The sequence below is a fragment of the Galleria mellonella genome, unplaced genomic scaffold, assembly GCF_026898425.1.
Source record: "Galleria mellonella isolate WM207_F2 unplaced genomic scaffold, CSIRO_AGI_GalMel_v1 utg99, whole genome shotgun sequence".
Taxonomy (NCBI): domain Eukaryota; kingdom Metazoa; phylum Arthropoda; class Insecta; order Lepidoptera; family Pyralidae; genus Galleria; species Galleria mellonella.
Window position 1 is genome coordinate 2,787,925 of NW_026442184.1, and position 18,859 is coordinate 2,806,783.

Sequence of the window (18,859 nt, forward strand, 5' to 3'; positions counted from 1 at the left end):
ATTTACTCGGCAGTCGGCCGTCAAACGTTGCCGAGAGCGAACGTAATGGCGCTTAAATTGATTTGTTTCTTCGCGTTAATAGCGTGGTGTTATGCGCAACCGAGGGCGGCACAGTATGTAGTGCCAGCGGCGAAACTTGAAGCTATATACCCTAAAGGGCTGAGGGTATCGATTCCAGGTAAAGATTTTTTTTTAATTTTTTTATATAACTTTTTTATGCATCTTGGAATGGCAAATAAACAGACGGCTCACTTGATGGAAAGTGGTAACAGTTGCCAATAATTTATAAACATAATAAATGAAACATTTTAATGTAAAATTAATACAATTAATAGACAGCATGTTTTATTAAATAATAAATATATTTCTTAATAAAAATCTAAGAAATGGTAACAGTAATCATCATCTTCATATCAGGCGTTAACTGTCCAGTGCATAACATAGGCCTCCCTCTTGAAGGGTTTTGCTAGTAGTTGCCACACTTGGCAGACAGGTTGGTAACCGCAGTTAGGCTTTGGTGATGATTTAAAGGAGACGCTGTTGGGGGGAAAGGGATTGTTAGTAATGGGGACTGAGAATCCCATTGCTACCAATATACCCAACCAGGTCGACCTCCACGCGGTTCCCCCTGGAAACTATCATGGTTAATTCCTGATGAATTCATCATGATGGACTAACTGGCCTGTTTTCATTCTCACCTATCACCCTTCACTGGTGCTCCGCAGGCGTATCCCGTTGGCGTTGGCGCGGTTACCATACCATTTTCACCCATAAAAAAAAGACACGCTGCTGCTCATTTCTCGACTATTAAGTTCCCTTAGTCGCCTCTTACGACACCCACGAGAAAGGAAAGATTGGCTTATTTAAATTTGGAACCTACACGGGACAATAGTAATAATGGAGTGAAACTATTTATTCAATAAGTAAAAATGGAATGGTAACTCTGCCTGTGCTATCGGTATTCACTATGGGGGCACCAGTGAGAAATGATAAAGATGGGTATAAAAGCACAAGGAAGGGTATGGGATGGAAAGAAAAAAAATTAACAAGAAATAACCACGATGGTGTCCAGGGGAAACCGCTTGGAGGTCGACCTATGGTTGGCAATGGGACTTTTAGACCCCATTAATAACTTGATAAGCTAAAAGAAACTATTGAACTCTGTGCAAGTCTTTTCACCATTAGTAAAATAAATATAAATCAAGACATTAAGTTGTAATGCATATAATTATTAATGATCTATATATAGATCATTGATAATTAATATATATATATATATATATATATATATATATATATATATATATACTGGGGGGAAGGGATCGTTAGTAATGCGGGCTACCAGTCGCATTGCTAGCAATATACCCTATCAGGTCGACCTCCACGCGGTTCCCCCTGGAAACCATCGTGCTGAGTTCCATGTGTATTCATCACGATGGGCTGACTGAACTGCCTTTTTTCATTATTCACCTATCACCCCTTACTGGTGCCCCGCCAGCGTATACCGATAGCGCAGGCGGGATTACCATTCCATTAAGCATCCATTAAAAATATATATATATATATATATATGTATATATATACTTTTACTTTGGTACAATAATAATTATAAAGGAAACAATTACAAAGTTTTATTTAAACCATTAAAATTATTTATTAACTCCATTTATTAATAGCAGGACATTAATGGGTCGATTGACTTCAATAAAATGTAATCAACTAAAATAGGTACTGATTCATCAATATACCTAAGTAATTTCTTTTATAGGTACTTAAGTACGTATTCATTCTAAGTTTATATGTTAGGTAAATTTATAATACAATATTTATTGACGTCACACAACGGATATTTTAGCAAGTATAAGGAGATGCCTTTGCCTATTTTAATTTTTACTACTTTCTTTTTTATTCTATTGTTCCAACAATAAAAAAAGATACTCATAAGAACCTAGTTCTACGCATCTAACTACATATACACCGATAAAATCCTTTTTAAATTAAAGACTGGAATTTTTTTTTTATACAACTTAGAATGGCAAACAAGCTGACGGCCCACCTGATGGAAAGTGGTAACCGTCGCCTATAGACATGAGCAGTACCATGGACATAACAGCGTATACTGTTTCGCCCATGATACTCTCCATGCGTTGCCATTCCTGAGGACTCAGGTGTTATTCCTCTGTACCCTGTAAATTCACGCCATATCCCACCCTTCAAACCGAAACACAGCCATGCAAACACAACTGCTTCACGGTAGAAACACGAATGGGACAGAGGTACCCAAGCAATCCAATTAGACGGACAATTATGTAAAAAAATTATATACATCAGTATGGTAATATAATTCAACTAATTGCTAATCAAAATTAAAGTTCCTTTAAATACTTATAGCTTATTTTATATATATTGACAAAATAAAATAAATACGAAACTATTTCGATGCTTTCCCGCCAAAACTTCTTTCACATTTCACGGCTTAGCAATAGTTTTTTTTTTTTTTTTATTGAATAAGAATCCAAAGAAACAAAGTACACTTGTAAATATTTTTATTATTATAACTCTATTTATTCTATTTATTTATTTTAACTCAACTCTCAACCAATATCATCATATTTGGCATATACATAAGTACCTATTAGTAATGTAAAAAATATATAAAAAAAAAATACTTATTACTCGAGGTTTCATAACTTTTTTTTTTATTAAAAAAAATCTTAAAGTTAACAAACTACGTTAAATATAATTGGAATCTATTTGTTTTAAATTTTTGGGATTTTTCCAAACGTTTTAAAAATAAACAAGTATATTTTTTTTTGTCCATATCTTACGCGATATCTTCGTCACTTCTAAGTAGGTCCTGTAGGTCTTAAGCATCTTAAGTATTCCATTGTTTAATGTAAAGGATTTACTCTCATGTTACTCCAATTTTTATATTGGCAAGACTGCTAAGGAAAACTTGTATTTTAAAATACATTCACATAAAATACGTGGGTATATATTTACATTTGTTATACAAAAAAAGTAAACAAAGGACAACAATGAACTAATTGCAAACTGACAATGACTCATGTACATGATAATTATAGTTATACTAGCTGTTTCCCCTTACTTCGCACGCGTTGTTTCAGAAATAGGAAAAACAATAAAATAGACTTATATACTTCTAGATAACGTATCAAGATAAATCTTATACCAGTTTTTAAACTAGACTTTTAGTTATACAACTGTGAAAACCTCATCCGATTTGATACAGTAGTTTTTGCATGATGCGAGAACAAACTTATAGACAGATAGACATGTAGACTAGCAGTCAAACAAACAAAATTTCTAAAAATTATTGTATTCGCTCATTTATTAGTTTTTCATAAACACTTTCCACGTACATACACCGTTTTGTACACTAGTACACTATCCAATTGATAGTGTAATAGTTTTTGCGTAATGCCAGTATAAACATACAGACAGACAGATAGACAACATGTCGACCAAATAGGCGACGTGCTGAAGAAGGGCCAAATCAAAAGTACCCGTAACCGGCGAGCGTGTATGAAAAGATTGATGAATGTGGAAGAAGCGAAAGAGGTTTGTTTGAATCGAAGCATTTGGCGTTCCATTGTTTCTGCCTACCCTAATGGGAGAGAGGCGTGACAGATACGTATGTATAATTAGTAACTTTCCTAGTACCAGACACATATTATGCGTATGTTTATTAATATTTTCCTGGTATTTTGAGTTTAGTGCAACAAACCAACAGATAACAGTAGGCTCGCATTCTGCCTCTTATTTTATATTATAAAAGAAGATAAATATTTAATAAAACTATAACTAGACATTGTGTGTCTATAAATATTTATAAATATTATCCTGTATACCCAACCAGGTCGACCTCCTCGCGGTCCCCCCTGGAAACTATCATGGTTAATTCCTTAATGAATTCATCATGATGGGCTAACTGGCCTGTTTTCATTCTCATCTATCACCCTTCACTGGTGCTCCGCCAGCGTAACCCGTTAGCGCAGGCGGGGTGGGGTTACCATACCATTTTCACCCATCAAAAAAAATATATATTTTCCTGATCTTTTGAGTTTACTACAACAAATCAACAGATGAAAGTAGGCTCGCCCTTTACCTCTTGTTTTATATTATAAAAAAAGATAAGTACTTAATAAAATTATAAATAGACATTGTGTGTACATAAAAGATATTTAAGAAAAATAATATGAAGTGTATTGATCAATAGAACGATCGATACTTTCATTTGGCGACTTTTAGTAACTCACAATGTTCAAAGGAAACGAATATATAGATGTCAAGTGATACCGATATTTTTTTAATGGGTATTTCATTTTTTCGATGGGTGAAAATGGTAGGGTAACCCCGCCTGCGCTAACGGGATACGCTGGCGGAACACCAGTGAAGGGTGATAGATGAGAAAGAAAACAGGCCAGTTAGCCCATCATGATGAATTCATCAGGAATTAACCATGATAATTTCCAGGGAGAACCGCAAGGAAGTCGACCTGGTTGGGTATATTGCTAGCAATGGGATTCTTAGTCTCCATTACTAATAATCCCTTTCCCCCCTTTTAATGAGTATTAATGGAATGGCAACCCCGCCTGCGCTATCGTTATACGCTTGCAGGGCACCAGTGACAGATGATAGCTGACGCTGAAAGCGGGTCAGTGAACCCATTGTGACGAATTCCACTAGAATTAACTACGTTGGTTTCCAGGGAAAACCACGTGGAGGTCGACCTGATAGAATGGCAATAGGTCACTTCGACTCCATTACTAACAATCCCCTGTAGTGATACCGATATTTAAAGGTAAACATAAATTACTGTGTATAATATAACACAATTTACACGCCCGATTTGAAAGCTGTTACTATTAGATAGATTAATAGACTGATAAGTACGTACTTATATGTCAATTAATTAACCCAGTTACCATCCTCAAGTGAATACCATATTATATAACTATACTACTACAATTAGTAATTAAACACTGCTCAATTAAACGCGATTTTCCCTGAATATAATAATAAATACGTATTTCATTAAAATAACAACCTACTATTATTGTTATCTCTTTTTGGGAAACACACTCTATATCCTGAGAAGATATAAAACGTCGCTACAAAAAAATGTCGTAAAATTCCTATCAACGATAGGAATTTTAAGTTTAGGCGTGAATTTACTGGGTACAGAGGAATAACACCTGACTCCTGGGGGGAAAGGGATTGTTAGTAATGGAGCTAGCAATATACCTAACCTGGTCGACCTTCTCGCGTTTCTCCCTGGAAACTATCATGGTTAATTCCTGATGAATTCACCGTGATGGGCTAACTGGCCTGTTTTCATTCTCATCTATCACCCTTCACTGGTGCTCCGCAAGCGTATATCGTTAACGCAGGTGGGGTTACCATACCATTTTCACCCATCAAAAAAAAAAACACCTGACTCCTCAGGAATGGCAACGCATGGGGGGTATCATGGGCAAAACAGTATACTTTGTTATGTCCATGGTACTGCTCATGTCTATAGGCGACGGTTACCACTTTCCATCAGGTGCACCGTCAGCTTGTTTGCCATTCTAAGTAGTATAAAAAAAAAAAAGAATTAGCAGCGAACTTTAAAAATAAAGGGCGAGCAGATCATGGAAAGGTCGCAGTGTCACAGGGTTTTCTGCTTGAAAAAGCCTGTCTTTCAGTAATAATAACAACTTCCTAATTGAAAATCGATTCTCTCTCACTCATTGTCAAAAATGAGCTTCAAATATTTACTTATCAATTAAGCGACTTCCAAAAAAAAGAAGTTTTTAATTCGTTTGATTTTGTTTTTTATAAATTTCGTATGTCATATACAATTTTACCGAACACGATAATTTTATAGGCCAATATTTCCACTTATATCGTCATAGTCGTAGAATACTGACGGATCTATATATGTAATATTTGCTAGATCCGTCAGTATTCTACGACTATGACGATATGTATTTTAACGTCACACGAAATGTCTACTGTGTTGGAAAATCATGTGCAGTATTTCGTGCTAATAGCTGATTCATGAATGATTGTTTAATATCGTGCTTGGCTATGAAGTACCACATACAAATAAAGTAAACTTTAACGTGATCATCATCATTACCATATCATCCTGTAACTGTCCACTGCTGAACAAGCCTCCCCCTTAAGGGGTTTCGCCAGTAGTCGCCACGCTTGGTAGGCAGATTGGCAACCGCAGTCAAGCTTTAGAAATGTTTTAAGAGGGAAGCTGGTATACATCCCTCGCCCTCCCTTAGTCGGCTCTTACGACACCCACGGGAAAGGAAAGGGTGGTCTATTCTGTGCTGGGACCACACGACCATAATTAAACATAATACAGATTATTAAATAAAGTTACAGAGTATAAAAAGTATAAAAAGCTCATAAAACACAAATATTTTTTCTGTATGTCACAAAATTCCCTCTAAACCATTGGACCTATATTGATGTTTTTTTTTTTTTTTTTTGTGGTTGAGTACATTTCTGGACTGTATAGTAATGAATAAAATTGCTATTTACATCACAACATTTTTTATCAGCGGTATAGGCAATGAATACAAATGCAATGCAAAATAACAAATGTAACGGGGGAACTCGTTATTTATTATGAAATTGTGTGTATTACAATAAAACTTAACAAGAAACAGTATTATAATAATATGATGTCACTGGAACACTCGACGCCTTACTCCTATATCGTCCGTTAGTCGCAAACTTTCTGGACGCGCGAGAGGCGCGCTCCTATTGGTCGGCGCCTGCGCTGTATGTTTAGATGGGTCTCACGGCGTAAGTACTTATTATACATACGTAATACACATACATTTCGGTGTTACACAAATTTATTATTTGCTAACGATCCGGCCCAATTTAGCACGGGTAGATAGAATTTTCGAAAATAATATATACCCTTTATTACTAGTTTTCTATAATTGAAAAAAAATGTGTATTTAGTTGATTAATTTTTGAATAAAAAAAACAATTAAATCTTTCCTATTTACAATGTTAGTATAGACTAAATAAAAATTTAAAATTCAAGCTTTTTGAAGTCTCAACTCGATACAAAGATTATCCGGTTACCACTTTATTTGGTAAAACAATTGAAACTATTCTTCCAATCAGTGTTGTCAGATGTAACCTTTTCCTTTTACCCACATTTTAATTTCTTATTTTCAATTCAACATGATTTCTTTCATTTTTACCCAATCACAAAATTACACTACGTTTTGTTTACGTAATCATAATACAAACAACGAAAGAAACGGTCTTCTCCTGTTACGTTCTTTGGTATATTTTATTTAAATTTTGCCATTCGGTTTACAAATACTAAAACTGTCATAAAACTCAAAATTATTTTAATAATTTTCCAAGAATCTATCATTTCCAAAATTTGGCAAACAAATTTTATCCAAAACTTTGAAATAAATGCCCTATCTGGCAACACTGCTCCTAACTACTGTTTAATATAATGAAATACTCAATGCGTCAATGCATTATATGGCATATCACTATACTATTATCAATCCAAAATAATAACTTGATCGTTTACCTTCTTCATTAATATGAGTTTTTCCAATTGCCGTGTGACAAACCAAGTCGTTTCCTCAACTACTTCGTAAATTACTCAAGACAGGTTTATCAATTACGGTTTCCTCAAGCAATGTCATTATTGTTCAACCTTATACAGTTCTTAGTTTTCTGTGAGGCATTTGTTGCATCAATTTGTAGAAATGTAAATACGTCTTAACATACTACGCTGTATGCAGCATCAATAAATATTAATATTGTGATCATTACATCCTACTACTGACTATGAACGGCTTCTCTAAGAGGATTATACTAATACTATTATAATTTAATGATTATTTTATCGTGCTTTGTCCCCTTTTATAAAATCGTGGGAATAAATATAATAAAGTATCAAATTATATTGTTATTTCGTCGCCACACTCAAGATAGGATAAAAAATTGAAAAAAATGTCTTCATTTAAAAATATTTGAAAAATTCAAAAAGTGCAAATGAAGGAAACTACATCTGAAAAAAATGTGACAATTTTTATAAGCTAGCATTCCACATCAAAACACAGAACAGATGAGGTATTTGAGGAAACGAACCGTAATCTACAATCGATCATTGTTTTCTCCACTCATTGTCTTGCAAATTTCAAATAAAATGTAAAGATTTTAACTACACATTGACATTATAAGATACTTTCTCTTAATAATAATATTACAACAAACGTAAGACACAAATAAATTCATCGTCTAAATATAATAAAAATTTTGTTATTTCAATAAATATTGATAGTATAAAAATTTTGAATTCATATAAATAAACAAGGCAGCATTTCTCATCCAGAAATTCCTTCGGTTCAATGTTCGGTCAAGCAAGTGTTTCTCAATATCTGACGGTAGTTACAGTAACTTCAAATACTCAAGAGCCAATGAACTATAATGCCAGATTAAATTTCACGGTCAGCTCTTCAAGTCAAAGACCAGTGAGTACCTTGGAACAGGTTGGAAAAAACCTGTTCACGGTTCAGCTAATTAATTATTTAAGTCTTTGAGATGTTCATTTTTTGTTTTGTCTGAGTACTGAAGCTAATCCTTTTGTATTGCTACAAAGCATTCGTTCTATCTTTAATCAACTTACCGTTAGCGCGATGCATAACAACAAACAAAAAGTGATGTGAACGACACCGTCCGAGATCGTCTCATCAATTTTCAAAGTCTACTTTTTGTTGTGTTCCATTAATACCTTCAAAAATGTTCTATTATCAAAGAAAAATACTGCTTTTTCGTGTTACAATAAATTTTCTCGTATTTCTAGGAAAAATTTCAAAAGCCTTTTCTATCTGAACGCCTTACGGAAATTTAAAATATTTTTCTAAAATTTCATAATTTATAAATTTAAAAAGTACTTGGAAGGAACCTATGTACATTTTATGAAATTTTTCAATTTATATCTGCTTATATAAGGAATGAGGTTTTGTAATTAGCAGTGGTATTTCTTAATATAGACATTTGTTTGCGAATGGTTTTGTTAACATCTGCGTTTTATTATTAACAATATTGCTGTAGTTTTCAATAGTATTGCTTAATTTTGTGTTTCCTTCACTTCTTTTATACATTTGTGCAAACTTTAGTGGCTGTTTAATTATTATTTAAGTGTGTAAATACGCATAGCTATTTGTTTGCCTTAATAAAAAAATATATATTTATTTTTGTCTATTAACATACCGGCCTTTTAAGCTGCGATTTCGACCGCGTGGCCGAAATATATTCACTGGTAAAGATAAAAGTAACCTATTTTTTCCTTCATCCCATATAATAATATATAAATACAATATCTCGACGAGCGTTCAAGATGCCATTTTTTCCTAGTATTAGGTCGGCCACAAATATTGTTTGCTGAACCCTTCAACATTTGTTTGAGTTGTCGTATTTAGTAGCATAATATTTACTGTTACTTGAATGTATATATACAATTTTATGTTTATTTTTATACCACAACTACGCCTATAAGAATAGTCAATGCCACTGCCACTGCCTATGCCACTGCTACACATAAGAATTTATTTTATTTATTTTACACCTTATTGCACCAAATATTCAAGTAGGATGAATTATTTAGTTAGAGACAATTACTTATTTGATACGTAGATCAGTACTTAGTTTTTGGATCAATCGACCAACGCTTTTAGCAGAGAGAGATAACATTCAATCCATCTAATAGCAAACTTTGACCGTTACTAAGGGTGTCACGTGCGTTTTGCCCATCCTAAAGGAACCTTAATTGCGCTGAAGAACTCCATACTGTAGAATCTGCGCTACATTCAATTAAATGCGTAAAAGTATCACATGTTTTTAGTTATTTCCACAATATTAAGTATATATGCAAATTAAACCAGTTTCCAACGCATGGTCATCACTATGCACACCATGTTCATAATATTTATCATTTGTATTATAAATTGTAATGTGAATCTTATGTTTGTTATAAGTCTTTTAATTTATATATCAGCCGTCAATTGTCCACTGCTGGACATAGGTCTCCATCAATAGGGGTAGAAAAGGAGGAAGGAGAGATTACCTAAAGTTGTTATGCTTGATAGGTGGGCTTGAAACCGCAGTTAAATTTTGGCGATGTTTTAAGAGATACGATGCTGCTCATCCCTGGACTATTAAATTTTTCTCATAATCACTGTTAATAAGCACTCCGTAACAAATTAGAAACTACACAAAGAAAATATTTGGGAATACAGGCCCAAATACTTAGACCCGGGGTAAATTATAAAAGTTTGTTTCCTAAATTAGGCCGACCCAAAACTTGATTCGAAAGTTGGGCCATTATCTAAAATACCAATATGTTGGTACATACTATATACGTGTAAGTATAATTATTTACTATATTATTTTGTATATCTATTAAAAATATATTTAATAGGTATACTCAATAATTTAAGATTATATGTATTGTAAAATAAAACCTGATTTCAAATGTAACACAATTTGCTTCGCTGTTATACCAGTTTTCAAAAATTTTCAGTGATTTGAAGCTCATTCTGGTGTGGTCTCGCATATAATAGGCCACTCCTTCATTTTCCGTGGATGTCGTAAGAGGCGATTAAGGGAGAGCGAGGGATGGGCAGCAGCGTCCCTCTTAAAACATCTCCAAAGTATAATAGTCTATATGTGTCTCCAAAGTATAATAGTCTTTTATGTGCCAACCATGAAATGACGTTTTAAAAGTACATTATAACATTTTGTTATTTCAGACGATGGTTTCTCCCTCTTCGCTTTTCACGGAAAGCTCAATGAAGAAATGGATGGTTTAGAAGCTGGACACTGGGCGAGAGACATTACCAAAGCCAAAGAAGGCCGATGGACCTTCAGAGATCGAAATGCACAGTTGAAGCTGGGAGACAAGATCTATTTTTGGACTTACGTTATAAAAGATGGCTTGGGTTATAGACAAGATAATGGTGAATGGACGGTTACAGGTAAACAATATTGAAATATCAGTGTCTTATATTTACGTACTACATGACAAGTTAGTTATACTTGTCATAGATACCATAAGACATTCAGTTATGGCATATACAGTTTGAGTCACGTACTGTATCCAGACGACTACAACAAAAAGAAGGTATTTTATCCAACCAAACACTGTCTTCTGATAATTATCACGATAATTAAGTTCACCTTTTGTGCCAAACATTATTTTGTAAATGAAGAATAAATAAATAATTAGTTCAGTTATAAAGACACCAAGAGATAACAAAAACTATGAAACTCAGAGTAACAAAGAAGCGTACAGCGACAGACCCCTCTGTGGATATCTATTACGATAGACATGAGTTTCTACTCACATTATGGAATATATGGTGAGCCAATGGTATATCTATTGTGTTGCATTTCCTGAAAACGAAATTTATGTCTCCATAGTCTGTCTAATTTCACTGTCCTATTTCACTTTTAAAACCGAAATGCAGCCATGCAAGTTTAGCTACTTTAAGAAGGAAATATAATCGCAACAGAGGTATACTTTACCAAATTGACATTTTTCTAAAAATTTCTCCTCTAATAAACTACGAACAGTGAAGTTATTAGCAAGAAATTTGGTATACAGCAGATCAATAATAACCTCATTTCTAAAATTTTTCCAGAATTTGTTGATGAGGAAGGTAAACCAGTGGATCCAAATCTCGCACCTACACCATCACCAACTCCACAAAGTCCAAATGAACCCAACAAACCTTCACCGCCTGCCCCAAGACCTGACCCGCCATGTCAAATTTCCAAAACCACAGTTCAAGGTCGGAACGCTGTGTGCACTGGCGCTTTGATATTTACCGAAAATTTCGACAAACAAGGTTTACAAAATCTGGCGAATTGGGAGGCTGAAGTTAAATTTCCTGAAGAACCAGTTAGTAATTTTTTTATATTTTTACATAAATTTTATCATTTTTACAAATGTCGCCTTTAAATTACTTCTTACTGTAAAATTGCTATTTAATTTTAATAATTTCACTGTAATTTCACTACAGTTAATAATCCTCAGGAATGGAATCGCATGAGGGGTATCATAGGAGACGCATATACTTTGTATATGTCTATAGTACTGTTCATGTCTATAGCAATACCAAAATTGGTAACCACCGCCTATAGACCGTATTGGTGGACCGTATTTGTCATTCAAAATTGTTTAATAACAATAAAAAATGCTGGATATTAATTTAAAAGTATTGAATAAATCATAAAATATTAAAATAAATCAATATACGTATTCAAATACATCAAATAAGACTACAAACAGTATTTTAAGAACTTTAGGAGTAAATTATCTTTGAAGTTTTTCATAAATATGAAATACAAATTTGAATTTCATGTTAATAAACGCAATGGACTTTTTTATACTTTTCCTTTTTTCGACTAGAACTATTACTTAACGGATATCCATATCCTTTTTCTACCAATAGTTTAAATTCATCGAGTCTCATTTGTAAATTGGCTTAAAAAAATTCTCAATCTTACTGACTTTCTTTGTATTTATGTTATGTGATACCTATATATATTCAGATCTGACTTTGATAACTTATTTTTCAAATATTATTTGCACATTAATTACGTACTAATTTTGTTAAAAATCAAATCTTAATAATTATTGTTTTTTTTTTTTTTTTTTCGAAAAAGATCCATTTTCGTATTTTATCAACATCGTCATATCAGCCGTTAACTGTCCACGGCTGAACATAAACTTCTTCCGTTATATCAATTTTAGCATTAATTTTAAATGAAAATAGAAAATATTATTTATAATCATTTGGTCTGATTCCAGGACTATCCATTCAACGTATATATGGCTGATGAAACCTTAGACATAAGTGATGGAAACCTCATTATTAGTCCTAAGTTGCTCGAGTCACATTTCCACCAGGGCATCTTAACTGAGAGCCTTGATCTAACTAACAGGTGAGAACATGTATATAAATGAAACAACTAGCTGACCCAGCATGATGATGATGATGATACCATTTATAATAATAATAATAATAAATACAGTAAATTTTAATGTAAAGTGAAGGCAAATTTATATTCCGAAGTGATACATAAGACGGTATTATCGCTCAGCAATATCTCTTAAGGTTTTAAAGATAGCAATTGTCGTAAATGAATTTAAATCAATAGAAACTGTACAACTTGAGATTGATCAAACAATACATATTTATTGAAATTTCGCTAAAATTTGTTAAACAGTTTCGGAGATGAACAGGAATGAACATTATGACACGTGATATTATTGTATAAAGATATATGCAAGTAAGAGCACAAGAGCAATTAAAAATTTGAATTTCTTAGAAGGTCATTTCCATTTAATCTGTGTAATGAAATTAACTATCTCCAGAAGTTATCTCTGATGACGAATGGTACTACAGAATTATTGACAATTGGTGGAATTTGGATTTTGTTTAAACTATGAAAATGAACTCACTCGTCGAGCATTTCAACTTTAGCAAAAATTACAACTAAAACGCTAATTAAAAATCGGCGTTAGTGCTTCTGCAGAAAGTTTAAGCTGGATTAGCATCCTTTTTCATGTATAAAATACTGTCTGAAATTTAACGGAGCTACCGTTAAATATATTATATGATAATTCGTGTAAACTTTTCTGTGATGCTATCTTTTTTTTAACCATTAAGGTGGTAAACAAGCATACGGCCCACCTGATGGCAAGCGATTACCGTAGCCTAGGAAAACCTGCAAAAACAGAAGTATTGCGTGTGTGTTGTCAAAAAGAAACCTCTTTACAAGGAGTAAAGAGGTTTCTTTTGAAAAATTCCATACTGTAATTTCTTATTCTACTTATTTTTATTTACAACCTGAGCGTCTGTAAGTGTTGTGAAGTACCGAAATATATTTTATTCACTTATTCATTCAAACAGGTGTACTGGACCCATCGATACCTCACAATGCAAGCGTCAAGCATCAGGTGCCCAAATTCTACCTCCAGTTATGACTGGCAAGATCACTACTAAGAACAAGTTTAATTTTATATTTGGAAAAATTGAAGTTCGAGCCAAACTTCCAGCTGGAAACTGGTTAATACCAGGTAAGTTATTACAATGGAAAATATTCTACAAGATCAGGTATATAAATGTCATTAGAAATAAATAGATAGATACTCTTTATTGTTTCCTCCAAAAGATTACAATAGTAAACATATTATAAATATAAACAATTGCAAGAAATAATCACAATGAGAAAACAATAGGATATGTTTTTTATAAGAGAACAACAATCAAACTTTTAGTTCATTTGTTGATAAATGAAGACTAAAGTAAAAAAGGAATTTTCCAAGTCTTCCAAAATGAATTTTTTCAATTGTCCTCGCAGTATTATTCTTGTAACAACCATAAATAATTTAAGTAGTTCCATATTTTATAAAATGATTATTATACAGCCAATGATGTGTACATCTCTTACTGATGTGCATATATTACCATGTCTATGTTAAGTGTTCTATTGATGTACCAATAAATTAATAAATAAATGGAAAAAAATCGTTTCATAATCAACAGTTCTGACAGTATCAAACATTTAAAAATTAAGAACGTCTTTCTTTTTTAAAGTCGATTGTAAAATATTTTACATCTTTACTACAATGATCTGAATCTGGTTAACGTTATTATTTTCTTTTCACTTCAGAAATTAACCTCGAGCCACGCGACGATGCGTATGGTTCCCGGCGATACGAGTCTGGATTGATGAGGATTGCTTTTGCTAAAGGCAATGCGATTTTTGCCAAAAAGCTGTATGGAGGACCTGTTCTATCAGACTCGGAACCTTATAGGACCCTCTTACTCAAAGAGAAGATTGGCATTGACAATTGGAACAGAGACTACCATAACTACACCTTGATTTGGAAGCCAAGTAATTGCCAATCATATTATTCTCTCATGTCAAAGTTTAGAACTGGAATATTTCAATTGCTCCCATGTGCCTTATAAATAAGCAATGGATACTCTATAATCAAGATAGTTTTTATCCGCAATTTCACCCACGTAATCGGGCTAATAGGCAAATTTTTTAATTGATAATGATGGAGTGGTAACCTAAAATTGCATTAATGACATACGTTAGCGAAACACCTGACAGGAATAGTAGGTGAGGATGATAGCAAGTCAATTGGCTTATCGTGACCAAATTCATTAAGATTAGCCACAATGTTTTCCAGACGTTCCTTTTACTAGCAATTCTTTTCTCTGAGATATGTTTCGAGTATTCTGACACTTCCCTATGGTTGACTGGGAGATAATGCTTTTAGCATTAATTCCGCCATGTACACATATTTGTACTAATGAATAAATAAATAAAATAAATAAATATGTTGATTAGCCTTAGATTCCTTTTCTATCCCAAGAACTACGTGTAAATTTTAAGATTTTGTTGAGCTATTAAGACGTCAATAGGAAAGTCATAATCAGCGTTTATTGACATAAACAGCAATATAGGCATCACAGAAAAACTGATGATTATGTTACTTCAGGGATATAAGTTAAAATGCTTCTTAATTTCAAATAATTAATTACTGAATCCTGATTTCTAGACGGCATCGAACTCCTCGTAGATAACGAACGGTACGGAACCATTGAAGCCGGGGAAGGGTTCTACACGAGCGCCAGGGAGCACGCGGTACCACATGCCGCAACCTGGCTTAGAGGCACCATCATGGCTCCACTCGACAAGATGGTAATTATTAGGATGAGGATCAATTTTTATTACCAGATTTTTAACTTGCTTTAATATATCTTTCTTTTTTAAAATTGCAATTTATTTTTTAACCAATGCTGGTACCCGATTATGTTGAAAATTGGCATACTTGTGTAACTTTGGTGACAATATAATATTTTGGAGTTATTGAGCTGATATAATGATGAAGACAAAAGATAGCCATCGAAACTCGTGAACTACACCAACAAATCCATGGTGTTTAAGCTGGTTTGATTTGTCTTGACAAAAACTATAACTCTGTGGGGTACTTAGAGCCTAATAATAAAGCCTATAAAAGCTTGTTTTTTAATGTTTTTAATAGACTTACCAGAGTGAAATTTTATAGCTCGTGCAAAAAAGCAAAGTAGAAGTAAATTTAATGTTAAGATATTCTTAAAAAAGGCTAAATATTTCGGCCATTTGACTACAAACATCACTGGATGATTAGAGTCAGAAATAAATGCAAAAATTTGGTGCTATATTTTCATGGTCAATGTTCTTGTAGATTAATACTACACCAGAGGGAGACTTTGTACAAAAGTCGCTTGCTTGGGTACCTCTGACCCATTTGTGTTTCAACCGTAAAGCAACTGTGCATGGCTGTGTTTCGATTTGAAGGGTGGGATATGGCGTGAATTTACAGGGTTCAGAGGAATAACACCTGAGTCCTCAGGAATGGCAACGCATAGGGGGTATCATGGGCGAAACAGTATACTCTGTTATGTCCATGGTACTGCTCATGTCTATAGACGACGGTTACCACTTTCCATCAGATGGGCCGTCAGCTTGTTTGCCATTCTAAGTTGTATAAAAAAAAATACTTTTAGAAAACTATTTTACAATTTATTTTGTACCAAGGGTCCAAAATAGATTCTTTTATTCTGTATTAATGTTTCTTCTAGTTCTACATTTCTCTCGGTCTTCGAGTGGGTGGTGTAAATGACTTTGCCGATGTCTCTGACAAGCCGTGGAAGAACCGAGCCAACAAGGCCATGCTGAACTTCTGGAAGGACAAGGACAACTGGTTCCCGACCTGGTACGACTCCAACCTGAAGGTTGACTACGTCAAGGTCTATGCTCTGTGATATAGCTAGAAATGTTCTTTATGTCCCTCGTAGTAATTCTATGTGTATTAGTTTACTAAGTTATGTTATACTGTTTTGTTTCTCGCACTAGACTAAGTTTATAGATATGAGTATAATAAATGTAGAATAAGTGAGGAAATATTTCAATAGTGTTTATTAACTTTAGAACATCAACCAGAAGGTCGCGACCCTTAGGGATAGACGGGGGGGGGGGTGAGTTTGCATTTTACTGCTAGTTTAACGTAATAAAATAATAAAAAATGGTTATTAAACATATAAATACACTATTAATTAATTATTATAATTTTTTAGTGACGGGATATATATGGAGGCAAGACTTTTTACTTAATTTTTTGGCTTTTTCGTGGGTCGCAACATAAAAATGGTTGAGAAACAATGTTTTAGAAGTACTAAAAGTTTTTTAATACTTTATCAGTGTTACCGAAATTTGCTGTTTGACCAGGATAAAAAGTAGCTGTTCCAAATAATACGTCAATGCAAAATTTTATAACAGTTAGTAAAGCCGTTGAGGCGGCAAAAGATAACAAGAAAACAAACTTACTTATAATATTAGTTCATACATCATACTGGATAAGATCATACAGGTGAAGTCGAAATCATTAGCGTATTTTAAGAGCATTTTACCAGTAAAAAGGACGTTTTCTTTAAAGTGACATCGACTGAAACATGTCGAATTATTCTGAGCATGATTTAACAAATCATCATCATTTTAGCCGTTAACTGTCCACTGTTGAACATAGGCCTCCTGTTATTGGGGGGTGTTGTCAATACAAAAGCCAATGTAGTTGCCAGACTTAGCAGGTGAGTTGTAAATCGCGGTTAGGCTTTGGTGATGTTTTAAAAAGTTTGCTACTGCCCATCCTTCGACCATTAAGTTTCCTTAACTCTTACGATACACATGGGAAAAGAAGAGAAGGTATGCCAAATGACCACAGTGTATTAGTGTGATAGGCATATTATTTATATTTTTATTTTACTTTTGTATCTACGCATATGTTTCTCTGGGGAAAACGTCAAATGTCTCCGGTAAAACACTTATAAAATATACTAATGAATGCATGAACACATATCTAAATAAATATGTTTATAACTATTTAAATTAACTATAATAGGTAAAAAACAATTTCTTTCGATTCAGTATTATTGACTCTAGAAATGTGTTATGTGTTCGAAATACGAAAATACAAGGAGATGACTTTAATTCTGAACAAAAATTTATATTTCGAATCTAATACTCACTGGATATTAAAAAGTAAATATATATTTAATGTTTTTTTTTTATAAGACTGTACATTGTTAAGGCATGTCCACCGTATCGACCTTGTTGAATCATTCCAAATATGTTTTTTAACAAAATAAGGGCGAGACCTAATTTTCAATGTTCAGTGTGCAATGATTAATTTTTAATATTGGTTTTAATTATGTTTTATTTAGTAGATTTTATTGCAGTTGACATGCCTTTACGTTCTATGTACAACGTCATAATGACTGATAATGATGGTACAATAAAATTATTTGTACAACTTGATTATATTATAGTTGCTCAAAATATGCAAAAGCTGTAAGTTTTTCGTAGAATTAGTGGTTTTTTTATGTGATAAAAATATACATTTGAAAAATGGGCATGCCTATTTCTTACCCTAATAACCTATATTTGGCTTATTACTAAAATATTGCGATGAGACAGCTTTTTTGATTTTTGAAATTTTTATCAGAGGTAAACTTTGTATAAAAATTGTCTGCATGGCTGTGTTTCGTTTTGGCTATTACCATACACAATATGGTAATTAAATTACAGGGCACAAAGGCATAACACCTTAGTCCTCAGGAATGACAACACATGAAGAGTGTCATGGGCGATACGGTATACTTTTTTTTTTATACAACTTAGAATGGCAAACAAGCTGACGGCCCACCTGATGGAAAGTGGTAACCTT

At 33.4% G+C, this 18,859-nt stretch overlaps 1 protein-coding gene across 1 annotated transcript; it reads left to right on the plus strand.

The window, feature by feature from the left end:
* Positions 1-3: 3 nt before the first annotated feature.
* Positions 4-18,543, plus strand: LOC113513817 (beta-1,3-glucan-binding protein-like). The gene is made up of 8 exons (XM_052903021.1): positions 4-178; positions 10,821-11,045; positions 11,712-11,971; positions 12,884-13,017; positions 13,989-14,155; positions 14,752-14,976; positions 15,653-15,795; positions 16,719-18,543. Exons 1-8 carry the CDS (start codon positions 46-48, stop codon positions 16,899-16,901), a joined length of 1,470 nt encoding a protein of 489 aa, XP_052758981.1. The 5' UTR covers positions 4-45; the 3' UTR covers positions 16,902-18,543.
* Positions 18,544-18,859: the final 316 nt, after the last annotated feature.